This window comes from Bufo gargarizans, chromosome 4 (assembly GCF_014858855.1).
Source record: "Bufo gargarizans isolate SCDJY-AF-19 chromosome 4, ASM1485885v1, whole genome shotgun sequence".
NCBI lineage: Eukaryota > Metazoa > Chordata > Amphibia > Anura > Bufonidae > Bufo > Bufo gargarizans.
In genome coordinates, this window is record NC_058083.1 from 152,741,116 (window position 1) to 152,764,414 (window position 23,299).

General features: G+C 42.0%; 1 protein-coding gene across 2 annotated transcripts in view; it reads left to right on the forward strand.

The window, feature by feature from the left end:
- The window catches only part of KCNAB1 (potassium voltage-gated channel subfamily A regulatory beta subunit 1), a 368,816-nt gene extending 347,902 nt beyond the window's left edge, over nt 1-20,914 (forward strand). For both annotated transcript variants that reach the window (XM_044291952.1, XM_044291953.1), the window contains exons 9-14: nt 4,339-4,424; nt 7,374-7,494; nt 12,884-12,978; nt 15,147-15,267; nt 16,756-16,844; nt 19,617-20,914. In XM_044291952.1, the coding sequence (XP_044147887.1) occupies nt 4,339-4,424; nt 7,374-7,494; nt 12,884-12,978; nt 15,147-15,267; nt 16,756-16,844; nt 19,617-19,706 (602 nt within the window). In that variant the 3' untranslated portion in view covers nt 19,707-20,914. The remainder of the gene's footprint in view (nt 1-4,338; nt 4,425-7,373; nt 7,495-12,883; nt 12,979-15,146; nt 15,268-16,755; nt 16,845-19,616) is intronic.
- Nucleotides 20,915-23,299: the final 2,385 nt, after the last annotated feature.

Here is a 23,299-nt window from a genome sequence, read left to right on the forward strand (position 1 = left end):
TTCTTTAACTCTTCTTAACAAAATGAATATTGGAGAGAACGATAATGAGATATCCTCTAAATCTGCATGTACAATGAAACAATGGCCAACAAAACTCTCAAATGGCCATTAATCTTATATTTTTCTTGTCTTTAAATAATTTTAGTACAGCTATATTACATGTACTCATCTCACATAAGTCATATATTTTATATTATTATTGAAGACCAGCTGATTTAATATGGAATTTAGAAATTTCACTCAGCTGTTCTGAGGTTGATGTAGGACATGGAATGCTAAGTGCTAGTGTGCTGTAGTGTTTCAATTGGAAATGGAGGAAGTCGTGTATTATTCTTGCACACGGCCCCGTTCTGGTGATACTCACTCCTACGTGACTAGTGGTGTCAGGAATGTACACATATGTTAGCTTCCAGTCTTAAAAGAGAAACTGTTGAGAAGTTTCTAATCTTATCAGTTGTTTATAGGTGTGAAAATTGTTTCCTCTTAAGAGCCTATTAGACCACCCGCCTTCATAAGAACGCTTGTCCCCGATAATTGTCTCGTATAATCGATCAGATCATGAATGAGAAGAAGCTTGTTCACTGGTTGATCAGCATCTTTCATCAGGACGAAAGATGCCCGATTATCGGCAGCACATGCTACTGATAATTAAAAGAACAGAATAATGGAGGAACGAACCGTACCTCCAGCATTCTGTTTGCATTGGCCTGTATAATTAGGCCAGTGCAGATGAGCCCCCATGTTTTCTCATCCATCGGCAGTCATACTGCCCGTTCGCCAGGCAGTGTAATACCACCATTAGTGGCTGCAGCAGCTTCCAAAACTGAACAGTACATGAAAGAGGGTGGTTGAGTGGGGAAAACTCTAAAAAAGAAACGATTGCAAACCACAACAGTTCAACAGAAGATTTTACTTGTCTTTTTCTCACAATATTGGCACGACAACTCTTGAAGGTTACAGCCCCTTTGATAGGGCACAGTACGCACAGTGGTTGCAGTTCAGTCCAGGTGGTGCTATATGCTTGAACATTGTTACATTTCATTACCTGAACCGTCTTCAGCATACAATTATACTCTGACAAGTCATGGTTAGCTTCACAGGGACCTCAGGCCAGGTTTATCTTCGCACAGATCTCTGGCACACAGTCCCAACAGTTTTTCATACACAAACACTCTGATTGCAGTAAGGCCGATGTTAGTACTGGGGCACAATACAGTATACCATTTTATATACAATACACGGAAGCAGCAAGATGACATAAGTGAACGTGTTCTTAAAAGGGTATATATGCAGTCATTTACGTCTTTTTATGTATGAGTTGTAACCCCTTATACACAGACAGTTTGAGCAGACAGCTCAGAAGTTAAGTTGAGGATGTTAGCCTCTTTCTTATCTCTTGCAGATTTAGGTTTTTGTCTATTTATCGTTTGTACAGGAGTTGTTTGTCTATAGTTAGACCTTTTACATGGGTCGATGCCCAGGCAATTATCAGGAATAATCCAAATGTTCCCAGTAATTGCCTGATCATTTACATGCAGCAATCATCTCCCATATATGCGGACCAGTGATCACTGCTGTGATTGTTCATCCCTATACAGATTGTTTGCTGGCACACATCCCTGTTAAACACAGATTTATGTGCTTCCAGCAAATGATGATTTCAGAGGGTGTCTATGTGCTTTTGCTTGGTCATCAGCAGACTGGTTGCTGTAATTATTGGGAATAACCATTTGTACGAACGCTCATCCACGATAACTGCCCACACTATCAGCCCATGGAAAATGGCCTTTACTCAGAGCGTTCTTCTGGAGACTGACAGAATCAACGGATTCTCTGTCCAAGCCTACCTGTGCAAACCTGACAGTTTATAGTATCAGAAATCTCTAAGCAGTGCTAAAGGGGTTTAGCTTTCTATAGAGACCTTTTTTTAATTGAAAATCAGTGTAGCCTGATTCACGCGTCAGTGTTTCACGTACGGTGCTGTTCCTGTTCTCCACGGACAGCACACGTCCTCATACATTTTAATGTGTGTATTCACACATCAGTGTCTTAGCATGGTCTGTGGGTCCGTGTTTTTAGCACGGATGCATGCTGTATTTTGTCAGTTCACGGATCCTTCAAGCCCATTATAGTCTATGGGTCCGTGAAAACCACGAATGCAACACAGGTGCCATTATGTGCCCCATAATCTTTCTTCTTTCCATAAAATGCAAATAAACAGATTATATAAATATATACTTTATAACACCTTCCCTAATATCATTCCCATCCCCACCCTAAGTGTCAAGAAATGTTATCAATCATGGACTGAATAGTGCAGAAATCCCTTTGTAACAATACTGCCCTCTAGTGTTCAAATGAATAACAACCTATGTTTTTTTTTGTTTGTTTTTTCATTCTAATTACACTGAACAAAAATATAAACGCAACACTTTCGGTTTTGCTCCCATTTTGCATGACTGTGTAAAGACCTTCTATCACTAGGGAAAAGATTGCATAGAGGAGCGCGGTGGCTCAGTGGTTAGCACTGGTGGCTTGCACCGCTGGGGTCCTAGGTTTGAATCTGACCAAGGACAACATCTGCATGGATTGTATGTTATCCCTGTGTTTGTGTGGGTCTCCTCCGGATACTCCGGTTTCCTCCCACACTCCAAAGACATACTGATGGGGAACTTAGATTGTGAGCCCCATTGGGGACAGTGTGATGTCAAAGTCTGTACAGCGCCGCAGAAGGGGCCACATGTCTATAGTTTACTTGTCTAGCCTTCATTTTTTGCATCATCAACACATCAAATGAAAATGGTCTTTTTTTTTCCCTCCCAAAAACAGCTCCACTTTTGACCGTAGGCTATGCCTGGTATTGCAGCCTTTCTCCATTTGCATAAAACTAGCTGAGCTGCAGCTTTAGACATAGTTCAGGGACATGGAAAAAAAAAAAAAGTTTTTTCTAATGTAACACAAGGCGTTTAGGTGACACTTGAATAGATCGCATCTGCTGCAGAACAAGCAAAGCCAAGCTTGCATCTAAACCTCACAATGACTGATTATTTTTAATGATAACATATTGATAATCCCTGATATTGAAACATCATATTCATAATGTGTGCATGTCATGCGAGGCACCAAAATCCTTTTTAGACCTTTTTAGACTTTTTTGTATCAGTGGAAGAGCCCGCAGTACTGTGTGAGGTATTTACCCTATGAGACCTGCATTGCAACACCCTGGCTTCTGCAACCAGTCTGCATGAATGAACGTATTTCTCTGCAGGAAAATCAATCGTTTCCTCTACCCTGCAGTCAGGGCCGGTGCTACCATAAGGCAGACCAAGCGGCCGCCTTAGGGCGCACCCTGGGGGAGGGCGGAAAAATGTGACATGGAGGGGGAGAAATGTGACATGGGGGTCTGGTGGCTGACATTGGGGACTGGTGGCTGGGGGATGATGTCTGACATGGGGTTCTGATCTGAGGTCTTATTAACATTGGGGGTCTGATTGGGGCTGTGAGCTGAGGTCTGATTAACATTGGGGGTCTGATTGCTGGTCTGACCTGAGGTGTAATGGAAAATAACTCATTACTCACACGACCGTATGTCTTTTTCAGTGTTTTGTGGGCCATTTTTCACGGATCCGTTGTTCTGTTTTTTTTGTTCTCGTTGTGTTTCCGTTTCTGTTCCGTTTTTCCGTATGGCATATACAGTATACAGTAATTACATAGAAAAAATTGGGCTGGGCATAACATTTTCAATAGATGGTTCCGCAAAAACGGAACGGATACAGAAGACATACGGATGCATTTCCGTATCTGTTCCGTTTTTTTGCGGACCCATTGACTTGAATGGAGCCCCGGAACGTGATTTGCGGGCAATAATAGGACATGTTCTCTCTTTCAACGGAACGGAAATACGGAAACAGAATGCATACGGAGTACATACGCTTTTTTTTGCGGAACCATTGAAATGAATGGTTTCGTATATGGACGGTATACGGAACACAAAAAACGGTCCGTATACGAAACGTAAAAAACGTTCGTGTGAACGAGCCCTAAATCTGTGTTAGTGAGTCCTTCTCCTTTGCCGAGATAATCCATCCCACCTCACAGGTGTGGCATATCAAGGTGCTGATTAGACGGCATGAATATTGGACAGGTGTGGCATATCAAGGTGCTGATAAGACGGTACTTTCTGGCCACACCAGAAGGGATGTCATTACTCAACCAAACGATGATGTTTTCTTCCCAGGTCTTCCTATCCATGGGTGTAATGGTTCTCTCTACTCATAGTACAATATATACTTCTGTCCTATTACCCTACATTGTAACTATTTTTCCTTTGTCACTTAGAAATTGTCAGAGCAATGTCCTACGTAATTAACCAAGGGATGGCCATGTACTGGGGGACGTCACGCTGGAGTGCCATGGAGATTATGGTACAGTATACACATACAGTGTGATTACTGTAAAACATTTATAGCATACATATCCTCAATGTGAAAGAGTTTGACCACTAGAAACAGGATCTAAACTAGAACGGTTATGACTACCAATATGTGATGAAATATTGGCACTAATATTTGGAAAAAAGTGACAAAACATATGGTAATAACAACTATAGTGGTACAAAAGGTGTAGTGTTTATTGGTTATTATTGTATCTACACAGAAGCAGTAGGTTAACACGGTTCACGGGATCCTAGTGAGGGGTGCCCAAAATGTCACTCTGTTCCATATGAGGAGACCAGTTCTTTGAATAATGTCAGAAATTTGGAGGGCCCAGAGAGAACAGAGTTTTACGTTATACCTCTGGTGGCATTAATTATATGGATGTTTTACTGTAGGACTATCTTGGACTATTATGGAACTGATTTTCAGTCGTGGAATTTTTCTGCCATGTATGAAGGCACCCCTATCTGCAGTAATAAAGTACTATGGAAGACAAGGAGTCCATATCACAATTTTTTATTTTAGTACTGCCCCTCGTTCCTCTGCTTTCAGTATTTAAAGCTGCACTGAAATATCGGAGTCCTCTCCATTATGTTAGCAGGGCACAACAGTCCGGACTGTGTATTTCAGCGTTGCTTTGAGTGCTGACAGTGGGGGAATGGGGAGGTAGAAAATAAAGACTGTCTATCTGGGCTCCTTATGTGAAGTACTACTCATGTATTACTGCAGATAATAGTCTTAAATAGTGGTGACAGCCTTCCTTTTAGGGTCCATTCACACGTCCACAAAATGGGTCCGCATCCGTTCTGCAAAATGCAGACCCATTCATTTTCAATGGTGCCAGAATGTGCTGTCCGCATTTGCGGATCCGCACTTCCGCATCTGCACTTACGCATCCGAGCTTCCGTTTCCGCAAAAAAATAGAACATGTCCTGTTCTTGTCCGCAATTGCAGACAAGATTAGGCATTTTCTATTATAGTGCTGGCGATGTGCGGTCCACATATTGCAGAATGCACATTGCCGGTGTCCGTGTTCGCAATTTGCGGATCCGCAGAACACTTACGAACGTGTGAATGGACCCTTAAAGGAACCATAAATTCTACAGTATACCACAGATGTAGGGAGTCTTAGAGGAAATGCTCCCTGGGAAGGTATGCAAATTAGCTCTCCTTTAGAAGGAAGATAATTGTCTCTCTAATAGCTAAATACAGGAAGCTATCCTCTAAGTTGATATCCAGCCCATAAAAAGCCTCGAGAAGTCTCTGGTGTGGCTATCCCTAGTCAAAGGTCTTCAATCGATCAGAAGATGTTGACTTACAGTGTTTCTTTATTCTGGAAGAGAGAAAATTTCCATACAACATGCCCACAAAATTCTTAAAGGGAGTCTCACCATAAAGTTCACTGGTACACCAGGGACCACGCCTGGACTTGCTTTACTGTATGTAATGATACCTTTCATTTAGAGATCTGTTGCTTTATTCTAGAGAAAAAGTACTTTTCATTCATATTCAAATGAGCCATTAAGTGCACTCAGGACGGGCCCGAGCTATGCTGCTGCTCCTGCTTCCACTGCCTGCCCCTCCCTTTACTTAATTGATAGGGTCCGCCAAGCTGATTATACAGGCAGCTGAAGGATGGAACCGAGTATGTGCGTCCACCTCATTGAAGTGAAGGAATTAGAAGAAGAGCAAACAGCAGGTGGCGCTATACAGATAGATTTCATTGAATAACTCAGAGGCTATAATACATTTTTAATTACATGCAATTACAAAAGTATTCAGAGCCAGAGCCAGTATTTTTTGTGGGACACTTCCTTTAACTGCTCATTTGCATATGGATTAAAAGTACTTTTTCTCCAGAATGAAGCTACAGATTGCTAAGTGAAAGGTATTATTACATTCACCTGGGCTGGTCCTACAAGGCATTGTTTGTGGTTCAACAATAACTTTCATGGAGACAGCCTCCCTTTAAAGGAATCTATAGGGAGGAAAGACGGGAAGCAAGTATAATGCACAAAAATGTGGTTAGTGTTCAAATCAAAGTTGTTCCTTCAAAATAACAGCAATGTGAGACTGTTTGCAAATTATATTATAAATGATAATATTTATTATAACTTGGATTATTTTTGTATTTAATAAAATGTATCTTATGATCGCTTCTATAGTACATTGTACTAATTTATGTAGTACAGTGTATTATATTGTGAGTTGGATACTGACAGGTGCAGCCTGATAGGCATTCACTGCAGGCAGACCTGGGGCCTTCATTAGGCCCCCAGTTGCTATAATAAGACATTGGAACCCTGCAGTGCAGATGCCTGAGAGAGCATCTTCCCTCTAAACTATTTAGCTGCTGCGGTCGCTATTGACTGCAGCATCTAAGAGGTTAACTAGCCCAGATCGGCGCTTCTGGTGATCTGGGCCATTAGTGCAGGAGCCCAGCCCTCATGTGACAGCTAAGGCCCGATAGCGACCGCTGGCAATCATTTGATTTAAAGGGGCTTTCCCTTCTCAGGATTGCCCTCCCACTCCCTATGCATCTCTCGAGTTGTGGAAACAGTGTAGTAGTGTAGGTTCTGTGGTTCTAACCACCTCTGACTGCAGCACCTTAGCAGAGAGGGGGTCGGAGGGAGGGCGGTATTCTGGATATGTGTGGGTACCAGAGGTAGGACATACATCTACCCGACACTTATGGCATATCCTCTGAATATGCCAGAAATGTTTGATGTGGGAATACCCTTTTAAGGGCAATTACGTTCTCACATGGGTGATATGGGTGTGTACTTTAAATGCTGTAATAACTTGGAAATCGTGTTATAGGTAAAATATGGAAAATAGGCAGACCTGGAAGAGAAGACATTTTAATCGCATAATGTGTCTTACGATGCAGTATATTTGTGGCTAGATTGACTTTATTATGCCTTGATATATTTGTAGGAAGCATACTCTGTAGCACGACAGTTCAATATGATCCCTCCAGTGTGCGAACAAGCAGAATATCATCTGTTCCAAAGAGAGAAGGTAGAAGTTCAGCTGCCTGAGCTGTACCACAAAATAGGTAAATCGCTAATTAGAATTTTTACTCAAATCCTGTATTTATTAAATTATACGATGTACCCAGATTCATACAGTACCATATCCTAGAGGTACCAACTTTGTATTAAGTATAGCTAGTTTATATTATGTAATAATTATAGTAAGATATAGGCTGTACACGATTGAGCTGTTTCCACAGAACCTGAGAGGACTGCAGGTGTTAGTCCACTGGAGATGTAGATTATATCGGGCTGCTGTATGAGAACACGCTATGTAATATCACATGTACAGTAGCTATACATTTCAGAAAAGCCAGGACCTCTATTCAAAATGATGAAGCAGCTGAAAGATGTATAAAAATAATTACTTCTGTGTTTGTCATATAATACAAGGGATTATAAATATCTGAAGATGTAAATGGACCACTTGATGACACAGTGCGGAAATGCTTGTCCTTAGTGGACATTCTGCTGAGCATGCCCATGTGATCAAGAGTGGATCAGTGGCTGTAAGTCACAGTCTCAGCCACGCTTCAGCGTAGAGGAAACGATCGCCAACATTTAACGCTTTGACTGTCACAGTCAACGCTTATCGCAGCATTCACAGTGTGCAACTTTGATTGAGTCAGAGAGAGACTTTTTGATGGAGTCACAGGAAATTTCTGTGATTGGACTGAGGCCTTTAGCTACTATTGCAGAAAGCCCCTGAGGAGCCGGAGCAGAGGATGGGAGTGGTGGTGACTCTGGGTATCACAATCTATCACAGAGGGTAATCTATCACAGTGGCCTCCCTTAGACCTTTGCTACTAGGGTCTATGCAGCAAAAGGAGGAAGCACCCTTTCCTCCCTGGGGGCAAAACCGGATTCTAGGGCTTCTGCCTGATGGTAGCTGGGATGCCTGTGATGTTAGGTGCTTGTATGGGTGCAGTGCAGGGCATGTGAGGTGCAATGGCAGGCAATAGTACTCCTGTAATATTGGCTGTAGTGGCTACTGCGGGATACAGGTTTTTACTGATACGACTGGCCAAGTTGTGTCCAGGTGTGACGGGTGTCTTAACGGTGTCCCTCACAGCAGCAAGTTCTGAGTAGGTTTTAGTAGCAGGTTACCTCACTGACTCCAGTGCTTGGCCATACAAATGCTTTACTCCTCTTTTATCTTCCTCGCTTTCTCGATTTCTCTCCTTTTCTTTGTGTAGATCTTGCAGATATTTGTTCGTCTTTGTACTGAACTCCAGTCTAGACTCTTGAAAGGTTAAAGGTGGGGCCAGCCCACACTAAACTCCCACAATGGCTGAGCCAGGGTTGTTAACTGCAGTTGTGCCATCCATCCATCCATATGCTGGATGCACTACATAACATGATAGGTTTTTCAGCCTGAATAGTATAGGATATTACATTGTAGTAGACAGAGTCTGTCGTGGACAGTGAACTAGCAGAAACAGAGGTGTCTACAGAGCTAGGTGGCGAAAACTAGCGTCCAAGTGTGTCCTGCTTAATTCAGAGAGAAAAAGAACCGTGAAGAGTGCGAGAGCTGGGCAGAAATCTACGAGCTGAAATCACATTACAGAGCAGGACCGCAACCTGTGGACCAGCCCCAGAACAGAGCATACCTTCCAACTTTTAAAAAGGCCAAGGAGGGACATTATTTGCAATTATTTTTATACTAAGCCATGGCTTTAACACCACCCAATGCCTACAAGTCCCCTGAGTGCCCCTACACAGTAGTTATTTCTCCTTAGTGCCCCCTTCACAAAAGTTAACCCCCCTTAGTGCCCAAACACAGAATGCCCCCTTAGTGTCCACATAGATTAGTTATGCCCCTTTAGTGCCTCTTTCCAAGTAGTTATGCCCCCTTAGTGCCCACATACAGTAGTTATGTCCCCTTATTGCCTCCATGCAGTAGTTATGCCCCTTAGTGCCTCTTCACAGTAGATAGGCCCCTTTAGTTCCCCCATACAGTAATTATGCCCCCTTGGTGCCCCCTTGACAGTAGTTATGCTACCTTAGTGCCCCCACACAGTGGTTATGACTCCTTAGTGCACACACATACAGTAGTTATGCTCCTTTGTGCCCCCATATACAGTAGATATGTCCCCACACATTATATATGTCCTCTTAGTGTCCCCACACAGTAATTGTGCCCCCTTAGTGCCCACACATATAATTTATCCCCCTCTAGTGCCACTTTCAAAGTAGTTATGTCCCCACACAGTAGTTATGCTTTCTTAATGCCTCATTCACAGTAGCTGTGCCCCAGTAATGCCACCACCCAGTAGCATCTTTAGTGCCTCCATCTAGTAGTTATGCCACATGTTGCCCCCTTCATAGTAGTTATGCCCCTTTAGTTTCCCCATACAGTACTTATACCTTTTTAGTGCCCCCACGCAGTAGTTATACCCCATTAGTGACCCCTTTCACAGTAGTTAAGCCTCTGTAGTGCCTCCGTCACAGCAGGTATGCTCCCTTAGTGCCCCACACAATGGTTATACCCCCTTAGTGCCTGCACACACAGTGGTTATGCCCCTTAGTACCCCCACACAGTAGATATGCCCCCTAATTGCCCTCACACAGTAGATATGTCCCCTGATTAACCCCACACAGTAGAATGCCCCCTTACAGCAGGGAAGCCTGTATTGTTAATAACATTTAAAAAAAACACTCATCTAGTGCCATTCCCCTGATGAATGGAGCGCCTCTTGCTTTCCCCAACAGCAGTTGCTATGAAGTGACGTCATCGCACCTGCTGTGCTGATTACAACATTGCACAGGCTGGAGAATTCTCATCATTCCCTTGCCTGTGCACTTTATTATTCAGCCCTGCAGATGCAAAGATGCAATATATTGTATGTCACATAGCTAGCAGTATCAGTTAACAGTATTTTGTAAGTACTGTCTGAATACTTCTCTATTGTGACATGAGAGCTACATTTCAAATGAAGCATCCAATCTTCAGCAGACACATACCTTTTCCCTTGAAAGGAACAGAAGGAAAACAAGGCACAAGGCTGCCTAGTCAAGGAAGAAAATGGAAGCACAGAACAGGCTCACTTCCCCCTTTGTGTTTCAGTAGTAGATAAAGGAAGAAAGGGAAGGAAAACGTCACAATGATGGCAGGGTGCAGCATTTTGTGTTTGCTTGTTCAGCAACTTTCTCATTTGAGTACCTATTCCAGAAATGTCTCATCTATGAGATTTCTTGTTCACTGCAACTGTGGTCAAACACTATGGATACTAGTGATGAGCGGCAGGGGTCATATTCGAATTCACGATATTTCGTTAATATTTTGTAGAATATTTGTTGAATATTCGCAAATTCAAATATTCGTTATATTCTACGATTATTTTACTCGAAAAATTGGCAAGTAATGATCGTGTAATATGCAAATTTTTGTAATGCGAATTTTCGTAATGCAAATTTTATTGCAAATTTTTCAAATTACAACTATTAGACAAAGAAGATTATAGCACTATATTAGCTAAATTGCTCTATATTCGTTTTTTTTTTTCTGAATATTCGCTATATTGCTATAACTTTTTTCGAATATTCGTAATATTCTAAAACAAGAATACATAGCAATATAGCAAATATTCGAAAAAAAACACGAATATAGAGCAATTTAGCAAATATAGTGCTATAATCTTCTTTGTCTAATAGTTGTCATTTTTTTCTCATCTGAAGTTCAGATTGGAAAAAAATTACAACTATAAAAAAAATATTATAGCACTATATTAGCTAAATTGCTCTATATTCTTTTTTTTCCAAATATTCGCTATATTGCTATAACTTTGTTTTTTGAATATTCGTAATATTCTAAAACAAGAATATATAGCAAATAGCAAAAATTCAAAAAAACGAATATGGAGCAATTTAGCTAATATAGTGCTATAATCTTCTTTGTCTAATAGTTGTAAGTTGAAAAATTCGCAATAAAAATTCGATTACAAAAATTTGCATTACGAAAAAATTCGCAAACAACACTACTCCTAAAGTCAAATATATTGCAGCCTTCTCATTGGCCCACAAGCTAGAAGCAGGGAGGGATCATGTGTACTGATTCAAAAAAATATTGAATATTCGAAATTACGAATATATATCACTATATTCAAAATATTTGCGAATTTTCAAAGTACCTATATTCGCGATAAAAATTCGAAATTCGAATATTTGGGATCAACACTAATGGATACCTGTGAAATGGGGGAAATTTCTAAAAGTTAGTTCCAGTCTGCAATTTTCATTCCTCTATTCATGTTTAGACCCCCTGGTATTCAGTTTGCAACCTGCTCCTTGTTTCAGATTTTTCTCATGTAGCATGCCTCCTTCCCCAGTAATACATGCTGGATGTGAGGTCTGTATGCACAGGATGCTGCTGCCTTCACTAGCTCACATGTATCAGCAAAGCTCCATTCATGTGCAGATTTCTCTTTCTCTAGCCCATCTATTCTCCATGTGCCCCTCTGCCCTGCAGTATGGCATATAATCTCTCTTCTGTGCAATCATACACAGCCTATGTGATTATTTTTCCACCCCTTCAGACTGTCTTATGTTTGTTTTCCTCCCTATTGTTAAGGACAGGTGTATGAACAATAGTTGTGGAACTACTGTGCCAGGTAACTGGTTTGACATTGGGCCAAACTCTAGGGGTGTTATTCTGACACTCCCCTGCTTTTCACCCTTTCACTCCTGTACAGGGATGTAAACTTTGCTATAGGGGAGTAACCGGACCACTACATCCTGGAATGGTCCCGGTATACTTGGCAGCTGACCCAAGCAGGTCAGAGACACTAATGCAACGTGCCAAAGGGACAGACCAGGCACTAAATCAGAACCAGGCGGAATACAGGTGAATCTAGGGCAAACATAGATACAAGCATGAGATAAGCCCAAAGCTCTGGCAGACACAATGATCAGGAGCTCAGACAAACAGATTTCACGAACCAGACATACAGACTACAGGAACTCCTATAGACATAGCAGATACTGGACGGCAGTGGTCAACGACACTCACACTGTCACTACAGGACATGGTTCAGACACAGCGTGTACAGAACTCAAGACGCCTATAACAAACAGACACAGAATTCAGGGAATAGATAGCAGACTAACAAACTCATTAGACGAGCGGATGGACACACACAGACAGCCAGGGAATGATTAACCATTGCAGTACAGAACTGAGGGGAGATACAAGCACGTAGTAGCAATTCACAACACAAGTAGCCGACGCCAAGATACACGGAGCAGTGACTACATGAACCGCTTTTGAACACAATGTCCCAAATTCAAACCCATAAGCTGCAGATGCTGGCGTGCACAATATAATGGCAACAAGTGAATTAACATTGTAACACCTTTCTATGGCTCCTTCCACCTATCGTAAGACAGGACTTTTGAATGTTTTTTTTTTCACAGGAGTTGGGGCGATGACGTGGTCACCATTGGCCTGTGGGCTCATCTCTGGAAAATATGAAAATGGAGTCCCTGAAAGTGCGAGAGCATCATTAAAGGTAATGACGACATGCAAAACACAGTTCAGCATAATATACCTACTATACTAAGGATCAGCAACCTTCGGCACTCCAGTTACTGTGAAACTACAACTCCCGGCATGCACACGCTGTTCTTGTAACTCCCATAGAAGTGAAAGGAGGATTCTGAGAGTTGTAGTTTCAGAACAGGTGGAGTGCCGGAAGTTGCTGATCCCTGTACTATACCTTCTATTTATTTTTTTGTATTTTCACTGTAACAAAAAAAAAAAAATTTTACATAAAGTTGCAGATTTTTTTGGTTTACATAGTTGTTTACTACACTTAGGCCTCTTGCACACGAACGTTGTGCATCCGTTCCGTGCATTGGGGACCGCAATTTGCGGTCCCTAATGCACGGGCAATGTCCATGCGGTGGCCGGGTCGGATCGAGACCCAATCAACTTGCACTCCGTAGTGCTTCCGTGGTGTTCCGATCCGAGCTTCCGTTCCGTATCTCTGTGATTGCAGACCCAATACCCGCAATACGGCCACAGGCACAGAACGTTTGTGTACAAGAGGCCTTACAGTTTTTTTAACTTAAATTCTTTTAAGTTTTCAATTATATATGCTAAGTGGGATGTGACAGTGCTCCACATTTATGTCTAATTTAAAGCTGTGTGCACTGTTCGGTATCCCTACGGTATTGTATTACTGCACCCGAGGCCTATGATGTGATATACGGTAATTCCTCCAGCAGTCTTAGCTCTCCCAGAAGCAAAGCACCAAGAGGAGAGTACGGTACCTTTGTATTGAACTCCTCCTAGTGTTTTCTTGTCAGGAAAAGGAGCTCAGATTTCTTAGTTAGTGCCATATTATGGATGCCAACAGCCACAGAGGGTTATCTATGGACCTCTGCAGAGAACTGCCCAGTGTGCTGGTTCTTGGTTCCAGGTGTGATGGAGAACCCAGCATTTAAATAGATTATACTGTATAGATAGCATTTTAAAACTACTGTTTATCTGCCGAAGACAAAAATGCAGTTACAGGTGAAACTCGAAAAATTAGAATATCGTGCAAAAGTCCATTTATTTCAGTAATACAAATTAAAAGGAATTGCATTAATGCAGCTTAAAATTAGAATTTTGTAAAAAGGTTCAATATTCTCGGCTCAAAGTGTCACACTGTAGTCAGCTAATTAACCCATACTCCCTGAGCAAAGGGTACCTGAGATTGTGACTTTGGGGTTTCATAAGCTATAAGCCATAATCATCCAAATTATACCAAATAAAGGCTTGACATATCTCGCTTTGCATGTAATGAGTCTATCTCATATGTTAGTTTCACCTTTTAGGTTGCATTACTGAAATAAATGAACTTTGCACAATATTCAAATTTTTTCGAGTTTCACCTGTATTTAGTACACCTAACAAAATCACTTCAGCCTCTCAATCCTCAATGCTATTGTATTATTGTGGGTGTTTTGAGGACATGTTTGATGGAATTATCTATTAAAGAGGTTGTCTCATCTTGCAAAGTTGCTTTTATTTTGTTCCTTCTAGCATAATAATAAACTTACCCTATGCATGTTATTTTGGATAGGGCCTCTGTCTCTCCCTGTTCCTTCTTCTTCTTTCCCTTGCTCGTTGTCAGGGGTTATGGCCGCTGTTGCAGTACTGCAGTAGTAGCCGCGCTTGCTCACAGTCTTCTGTTCCTTGATCTGAGCTGTGGTGGCCGGAACCACGGAGGCGCGCATACTCGCGCATGCCCGCCATCTCCCACCTCTCTGTTGCTCCATAGAAACCAATTAAACAGCTCCTGGACATCTTGGAGCAACCGCTCTTAGCATGGCCGGTTGTGAAGACCCTGTTGGATTCCCTTGCTGGCGACCCTAAAAATAGAAACAGCTGGTAGTTGTATCGGCAAGCACTGTGATGACATCAACGGTGCGCTGCTTGTACTATCAATCAAATCATTGGTAACCGCCCCCAGAAGATTCCGCGGAGAAAGGTTAGCGGACAGCACAGATGGGACAACCCCTTTAAATGCATATATATTGTATGTATAATTTACTAATTCACGTTGTGGCTTTTGTAATATTTATACATGAAACTGATATTTCTATATCAACTATTAATTATAGTAAATACCATATTCAGGATTAATTCTCATGATTATGTTTCCACTCCTCCTGTGTCGTGATCTATCAGTGTTACCAGTGGTTAAAGGTCAAAATAGTGAGTGAAGAGGGGCGCAAACAGCAGTCTAAACTGAAGGATTTGATACCAATTGCAGAACGTCTTGGATGCACTCTGCCACAGCTTGCCGTAGGTAAGAAAATATATGAGATACAATCGGCCGGTGAAGGGGGGGATCCATAAAAAAAAACAAAAAAAGAAACTATACTTCTCTGATAAATCCTCCTCTTCCGCGCTCTCCTAGAGATGGTGTAGGAAGGCTAGGAACATGTTCACCAAGGAGCAGAAAAAGAAAGCGTGCTGCTCTGCTAGCTATAAAGTTATTTATTAAAAACATGCATAAAACACTATAAATAAAAGGCTAGCTACGTGTTTCAGTTGTGTTTGATTGTGTAGAAAGGCTAGGGGTCACTGCACCAAAGTGGAGATCATAGGAAATACCAGTGCTGTGGTAGTGGCATGGCGGGGATCTATCACATGATGATAGATTCTTTTATTATTTTAGCACATTTCCTCCCTCTGGCCACACTTTTTACCATCTTGGAAACCCCTTTAAAGGGATTTTCCCGACACCTGATATTAATGACTCAGGATAGGTCAATAATATCCAATTGGTGAGGGTCCGACACTCCATGAACCCACTGATCAGCCTCCGGTTTTAAAGCTAAGGCCTCATGCACACGGCAATTGCGGTCCCCAATGCATGGGCAACACCCGTGCAGCGGGCCAGACCCATTCAACTTGAATGGGTCCGTGGTATGTCCGCACTGCAAAAATATATGACATGTCATATTTTTTTACGGTGCGGAACCACGGAAAGAAACACCACACAAGCACTCCGTAATGCTTCCGGTGTTCTGTTCCGTGACTCTGTTCCGCATCTCCGGAATTGCGGACCCACTTAAGTGAATGGGTCCGCATCCGTGATGCAATACGGCCACAGCCGCCCGACGGCCATGTGCATGAGGCCTAACATTGTGAATGGAACAGAAAGCACATCTCCATTCAGAGTGTAGTGGTCGTGCTGGGTAACTGCAGCTCAGCTACCATTCACTTCACTGGAAGCTGGGCAGCAGTAACCAAGAGAGCCACACAGCGCTCACATAGTGCAGTTCTCCAGGGAGTAACACACAATGCCTACGTAGTACACACACATATAGACAAACTGTAGCCATAACATAAATAGTACCTTATGGTGCCCATCCTACCCATCCCAGAGCACCCGCCACTCACCTTCTTGTTCCTAGACCAATGCTGCCCTCTGCTGTTAGCAACTGGTAAAAATTGTTATATCGCATCTTTTTCCATATCGCAGCCACATGATGTTCAGATAAAAAATAGAAGTGATCATAGGGTAAGGGATACTGGAAGTTTCCCGGGAAAACAATGTAAGGAGGAACCTTCATTTTTCAGATAATTACTAGCAGTTTAATGTTTTCATCAACCTTCATAAACTCTAAAATATATCTGTAATTATTGAGCCACTCCTAATATCTTTTGTACGACAGCCCAATGGACTGACAACACACAAGATATGTGGCCATAAGGAATGAAAAGATGAGGCCTTGTATTATTTTAGATCATATACATATGACAATGCTGGGATTCCCTCTTCTTCTAGCTTGGTGTCTGCGGAACGAGGGAGTGAGTTCGGTTTTGTTAGGATCATCCAATCCAGAGCAACTGATAGAAAACCTAGGAGCCATACAGGTAAGTACATGTATAATACATGGGATGCGCTATATATGAACGGATGGGAAAATATCCACACGAAGGGATTAAAGGGTTCTGCACTTTGTTTTAACTGATGATCTATCCTCTGAGCTTCTGATCGGCGGGGTCCAACACCCGGGACCCCCGCCGATCAGCTGTTTGAGAAGGCAGCAGCGCTCCAGCAGCGCCACGGCCTTCTCACTGTTTACCGCCAGCCCAGTGATGTCACAACTAGTATTAACTAGCGTGGGCGGGGCTAAGCTCCATTCAAGTGAACAGAGCTTAGCCCCGCCCACGTTAGTTGATACTAGTCGTGACGTCACTCGGCCAGCGGTAAACAGTGAGTAGGCCGCGGCGCTAATGGAGCGCCACTGCCTTCTCAAACAGCTGATCGGCGGGGGTCCCAGGTGTCGGACCTTGGCCAGAGGATAGATCATCAGTTAAATGAAAGTGCAGAACCCCTTTAAAGGAAATCAAGATAGATTACATTAGCCTGTGTGAGGCTGCCGTCTATGTCATCCCCCACCCTAACCCAGAAAATCTATATTCAAGTGTATACCTTATATAGTGACAAACTGATCCCTTCTTGGTGATAGTAAGACATCTTCATTGTCAGACTCTCAATAGAGAAGCCCATGGCATGAGTGTAACCTACAGACCATGCGAGACTTGGAGGGTCGCACAGTTCTATGGTACAGGCCATTGGTCAGAACAGGACATATGTTAAAATGCACAGTGATTTATAATTTATTTTAATTTTATGCTTAATAATATATACTATGGGGCATATTTATAAAGACCGGCGTTTTAGACTTGGGCAGGCCTCTACATAACTTTGGCCTATCCACCACCACTTATAAATGTAAGACCGCTTTCTTGCTGTCTTACATTTAGACCATTTTCTACTCTTAAAACAGGCGTAGAAAATTCTGAATGAGACGGGCCTGCCAGCCCGCCCCCTTCCCCGCTCACGCCCACTCTCACTCTTTTTAGACCTTGCGCGAGCCAGGAAAAAACGCAGATTGCGGCGCAAAGGACCTTTGCGCCGCAATCTGCGCCAGAAATATGCCTAATATACGTGTATTTCAGTATAGTAAATGACCCCCTATATATTATTTAGGACAATAGCACCCACATAATGATAAGACAAACCCAAAGTTGGAAAGTGAAAAACAAGAGGAAAACACTTTTACAGTATAATTACATTGTTTGAGTAACAAGGGGACCGTGTGTGGTAGGTGCCCCTGACCAAAAAGATCTCAGAGGGGCACGGAGCATTATCAATCATGTTAATGCTCCACGTCTTTGCTGTCCAGAACAGGGCTTGGCTCTCTTTCACGCTGCGGATAACCCACACGGGATCTGCTCCTGTAAAAGAGCCCTGAGGGAGAGAACCTCTTAATGGGGTGGCACATGGAAGGGTACAGAAGAGATGCTGTGGGCACTGCTGCATGGCTGGGTTGGAGCTTTGGGTTAGGCTGTTCTTCCTGCACAGAGAAAAAATTTAGAACAGCACCAGAACTAGTGGATTTACACAGCCTTATGGAGCTGGCGATTATCAAGCAGGAAGCATTCCTTCAAGGTAAATGAATGCTCCTCAGTGGAGGTGAAGAGCTCATTTACATGCAGCAATCTCCTCCGCTGTATGGGTAGGAGCAATCACTACTGCCATTGCTCGTCATTCCTTCTGGGCAGCAGGTCAGTGTTCACATAGTATGATCTGCTGCCTAGAAATTATTATTAAGGAGTCTGCATTCAAGATTGTTTCACCCGAAGAATGAGCATTTCGCTCGACATCGGGTGATCTACGGTAATGTTACACAGGCAGATTATCGGGAACAAGCATTCATTCCTGATAATCTGCCTGAAAATTAGGCAGCGTAAATCCATCTTAAAACGCCTCTAGAACAGTATGCCCTCCATTAACCCTTCCTGTCAGGTCTCTTCATTAACACATGATAAAGGGAGGAGGGGGGGCTGAGAAGCATAAATACACACAAGACAATATAGAGTTTGGCTGCCGTCCACCACCCACTGTCTCTGACACTTGTACCTATAGCTTGTCACAAGTATAAAAGTACCCAAAAGACGCTTGTGCCAACAGCTTTTAGGAGCTGTGACACCTAATAAGAGGAGCATGTGGAGCATAAGACGCAGCTAGATAATATCTGCGGCAATAGCACAATGGCCACAAGGAAAAGATGTAAAATGTTTCTTCAGCCTCTTGTAGTATTCATTGGATTGTCTATATACCAGTAAGTTGAAGTTTCTTTTTTTTTCTCCTAAAGGAGCAGTAAAGATTTTAGGATAGCTTGTGTGTACTCCAATCTGGTTAGCCAAATGATTCCAGACAGGAAACCTATCACACAGTAATGTGCTAATTAATCTAAGGATATATGGAGCATCGGCCAAACTCAATAGTGAATACAGCACCTACAAAAAATGTGCCAAAGTAACAAATATACAGTATAAATCTTTATTAAAATAGCACATCAAGTACCGATGCCAGAAGGTATGCGTCAATAAAGTACAGCAAATAAATATGTATAAATATACCACATAGGAAGAAGATAAATGCATAGAGCAACATGCAATGAGAGAAACATATGGCAACAAATGTACAATAGTAATAAAGTGCTACATGCTACCAGTACTGGGAATGGCCTACCAGTGTACCTATCCAGACCAGGAAGACACCAGCCTTACATTTTAGCAAGTCCTTTGCTGTGACTCTATAACATCTCTCCAATTCTGGTTCTTTCTGCACAGGTCCTTCCAAAGATGACGTCGCATATTGTGAACGAGGTTGACAACATATTGGGAAACAAGCCATTTAGCAAAAAGGATTATAGATCGTAACCTACTGCATGAAGAGCAGTCTGCATGGTTATAATAGTGCCCTGTATATAGTACTGGACCACCTGTTTAATGGACTTCCCGGGATTCCTGCTCCAGTACTTGTCATGAGTGGGGATTGCCACCACTGAACCTAGAAGCACATAAGAAAAACTGTATATATTCTTTCTACCTGTTTCATGCCTACTGCTTATGCTGAGATATAATGAATGCCATTTTTAAATGGCAGTATGAATACAAAGACTTGGAAGGAAGAATTTATAGGAGAGACATGTAATATGCAATGTTTTATTACAGCTATGTTGTTCTATGGGGCGAGAGGGAACTCGAGCCTGTATTATGCTCGGTAATGAGATCCGAAAACTATGCATCAGCCTCGGACATTACTACAGCTCTATTTAAGCGATCTATCTGTTGCAGAATGGCTCATATAAGAAATATCCCTTGTATCTATATGATAATGGAAGATGATGCCTTTACTGTAAAGAGAGCCGTTTGATTTTCGGGGGGGAAAGAGTGAAAAGTTTACTTAGAAAACAGTCAGATTTCTTCCTTCTTTTATATGATTTCATTAGAAATGAAGGCACTTTAAACATTAAAGACTCTGCACTGTTTTCATAAAAGTAGATTATTTTTTTCATGTACAAATCAAACAAAAATAATAAAATGTAAGAGGTAGTTTGGTTTAGAAAACTTCTTTTTAAATACACTATTAGGACATTATTTACTTATTTGAGACCTCCATCAATAAGCTAGAGCAGAGATCCATTCCAAAAGTCTGTTTCTCAAGGATTGATTTAAAGACTGTCATGTTTTCATCCAAAAAATCAATGTTAGCATATGTTACTGCTGCAACAGCATTATGCATAAAGCAATCTTTAGTTTCTTCACATGCCACTGTTTTCCGTGAGTTTTTCACTTCGTTATGGCTGTTTAAACATTTACAATATGAAGACCTTTCCAAGATGGCTCCTCTGCCAGTTCTCTGAGGCCAAAACTGCATTCCCTCAGGTCACATACACACTTGCTGTAGCCAGCAGCTTCCTGACAGCCAATCAGTTTGGATTACTGAGAGGCACGCCTCATCACTCTGAAGCCTAATGCAGGCAAGCAATGTGGAGGACCGCCCCTCCGTATTCCTGTCTTCTTAGCCGGAGACAGACAAGCCATAGCAACTGTCTTTCAAGGGAGCAGTGGAAAGGAGGACATTAATGAAAGCTGTTATTATAAGGTACTTACAGATCTTTTGGCAATCATTGACAGACTAACTCAGGTATACATGCCTAGCGCTAATAAACTGGCAAATAAAAAAATATATTACAGTTATACTTTAAATGGGCACCATGTAATGCTGAATTCTCCCTTGTGGTGGTGCTGCAGCGGAATAGAACACTTACTGCCAAGTTCCCTTACAGCAGAGGAACGCCCTATATTTAGCTTATTTATGGGGGCGTTATTTAGCGACAATAGTCAAAATTGGACATCCCCTTTCATTTAAAGGTTTCTAGGGTATAGGAATTTAGGCAAGGGCTACACTGCAACACTGGTTGCGCGACACCTGACGCAGCCCTGATCACTGAGCAGCGGTGATCCCATAGAAATGAATTGGATCCCCGTGGCAGTCACAAGAAATCTAACACGGCTGGATTTCTTGCGAGTGCTGCGGTGATCCCATTCAGTTCTATGGGATCACCGTTGCTCAGCAATCCTGGCCGTGACAGGTGTCGCCGTGTAGTCCTTGCCTTAGGAGTTCAAGAGATTAAGGCCACAAAATGCATGCCTTGTACATCTACACCTTCGAGTGATATTTGGTTTGCCATGATTAAAATAATTTCAAATAACAAAATAGTTGAATGGAAATTTTCTTGGGATTACTTACTTATATATTTTGTGTACTTTGGAGCTTTTGATTTAGACAGCATTTGCATGTGTAGCTTTTGTCATTTATATAGTTATAGTATATACTTTGTAGCACCCATGCTTTTCCATAAGCAGGATATTATTGTAAACTTTATAGGCAACCAAAGTTAAACAGAGCTGCAAACATATATTTTTTTTTTATCTATATCTACACATTGATCATTGATTTGCATGAAATTATTCTTAGTTACTTTTGGTGCTGTCAGGCATAAAAAAGCAAAATTGTATGTTTAAACAAGTGTTCTCCTTGACGCCCTTCCACCTACTCAACTATAGTTCACCCCATCTTGATGAGCATAATTTCTGATGACTCTTACAGTATTGGGAAACCTTACTAAACCTGCTGCTGCATGTTAACCTCTGAACGCCATTTTATAAATGACATATATGCAAAGAGGTATCTCCCAAAGAAAAGAAGAATCTCACCAAAAGAATAATCTCACCAAACTCTTGGAAGTGGCTCCCTATGAGCCAAAATCCAGCTTTCCTACAAGTCTTATCATTTGCCAAGGGAATATAGCCAAGCCAGGTATCCATCCATATAGAGCCGTTTTGCGGGTGCTCTCCCCTCATTAGTATGCGGTAGGATTCTGGCTCGGTGTGATGCCTTGAATGCGTCTCAGGCAGGGTGCTGCCAATAAGTTTCCATACCATGGAGTACTTCCAGTAAGTCTCCAGGCAGGACTGATGTCTTTAATGAGATGCAGCACCCTGCCTCAGCCGCATTCAAGGAATTGCACCCAACCAGCCAGAATCCTACTCCGTACTGACAAGGGGCAAGCACCTCAAAACAGCTGTCTATGGATGGATATCTGGCTTGGCTATATTTCCTTGTCAAATCCTAAGGCTTGTTGAAAAGTCAGATTTTGGAGCCACTTCCAATAGGTGGTGCTGGCAAGGTGGTTCTCTTCCTTTGGAAATACTCTTTGCATATTTGTTTCCCATGGAGCATTGCCAATATGTCTCCATACCATGGAGTACTTCCTGTAAGTATCCATACAGGATTTTTCTGTTTAAAGAGATATAGCACCATGCCCAAGACCATTTTTTTAAATTAGTTTTGAACAGTGCATACAGAAAGGAAAAAAAAGACAGGGTAAACCCCAACACCCACAGAATATGTACCGTTCTTACAAAAAATGTGACCATTACTTTCTAAAAAGCAACATAAAGGTCTCACTCAAGGATAACCGTGTCTTAGGGTGGTTGCACAAGACCAGACCTTGCCTAAGACATATTATAGATTATAGTCCAGAGCTGCAAGCTCAAAACTGCTTCAGAGCTGAAATCTTCCAGCATGCCTTGCTGACTCAGTGTCTTGTTCATTTGCATATACGTCTTTACACCAGGCCCTATATTGTCATCTCCTGTTGTAGAGTAAGAACTCAAAAAACTCTTTGGGATGTGTCTGCTCACATGCATGTTTTCAGTAGTACTCAGCAAAACAGCGAATGCATTTCTGGACTATAACATCACCTGTAACATAGGATGACTACAAAATACATAATAGAGGACTTCACTCTTTTATTTCTACATAAAATTGTTCCCAAGGGTGGAGATGCCCTTTAAATATAATTAATAACTTCATAATAGTCAATGAAGAAGGCAAACCTATAAGGGGGACATTTTATTAAAGGGAATGTGTCATCAGAAAATGACCTATTGTTTAAAACATG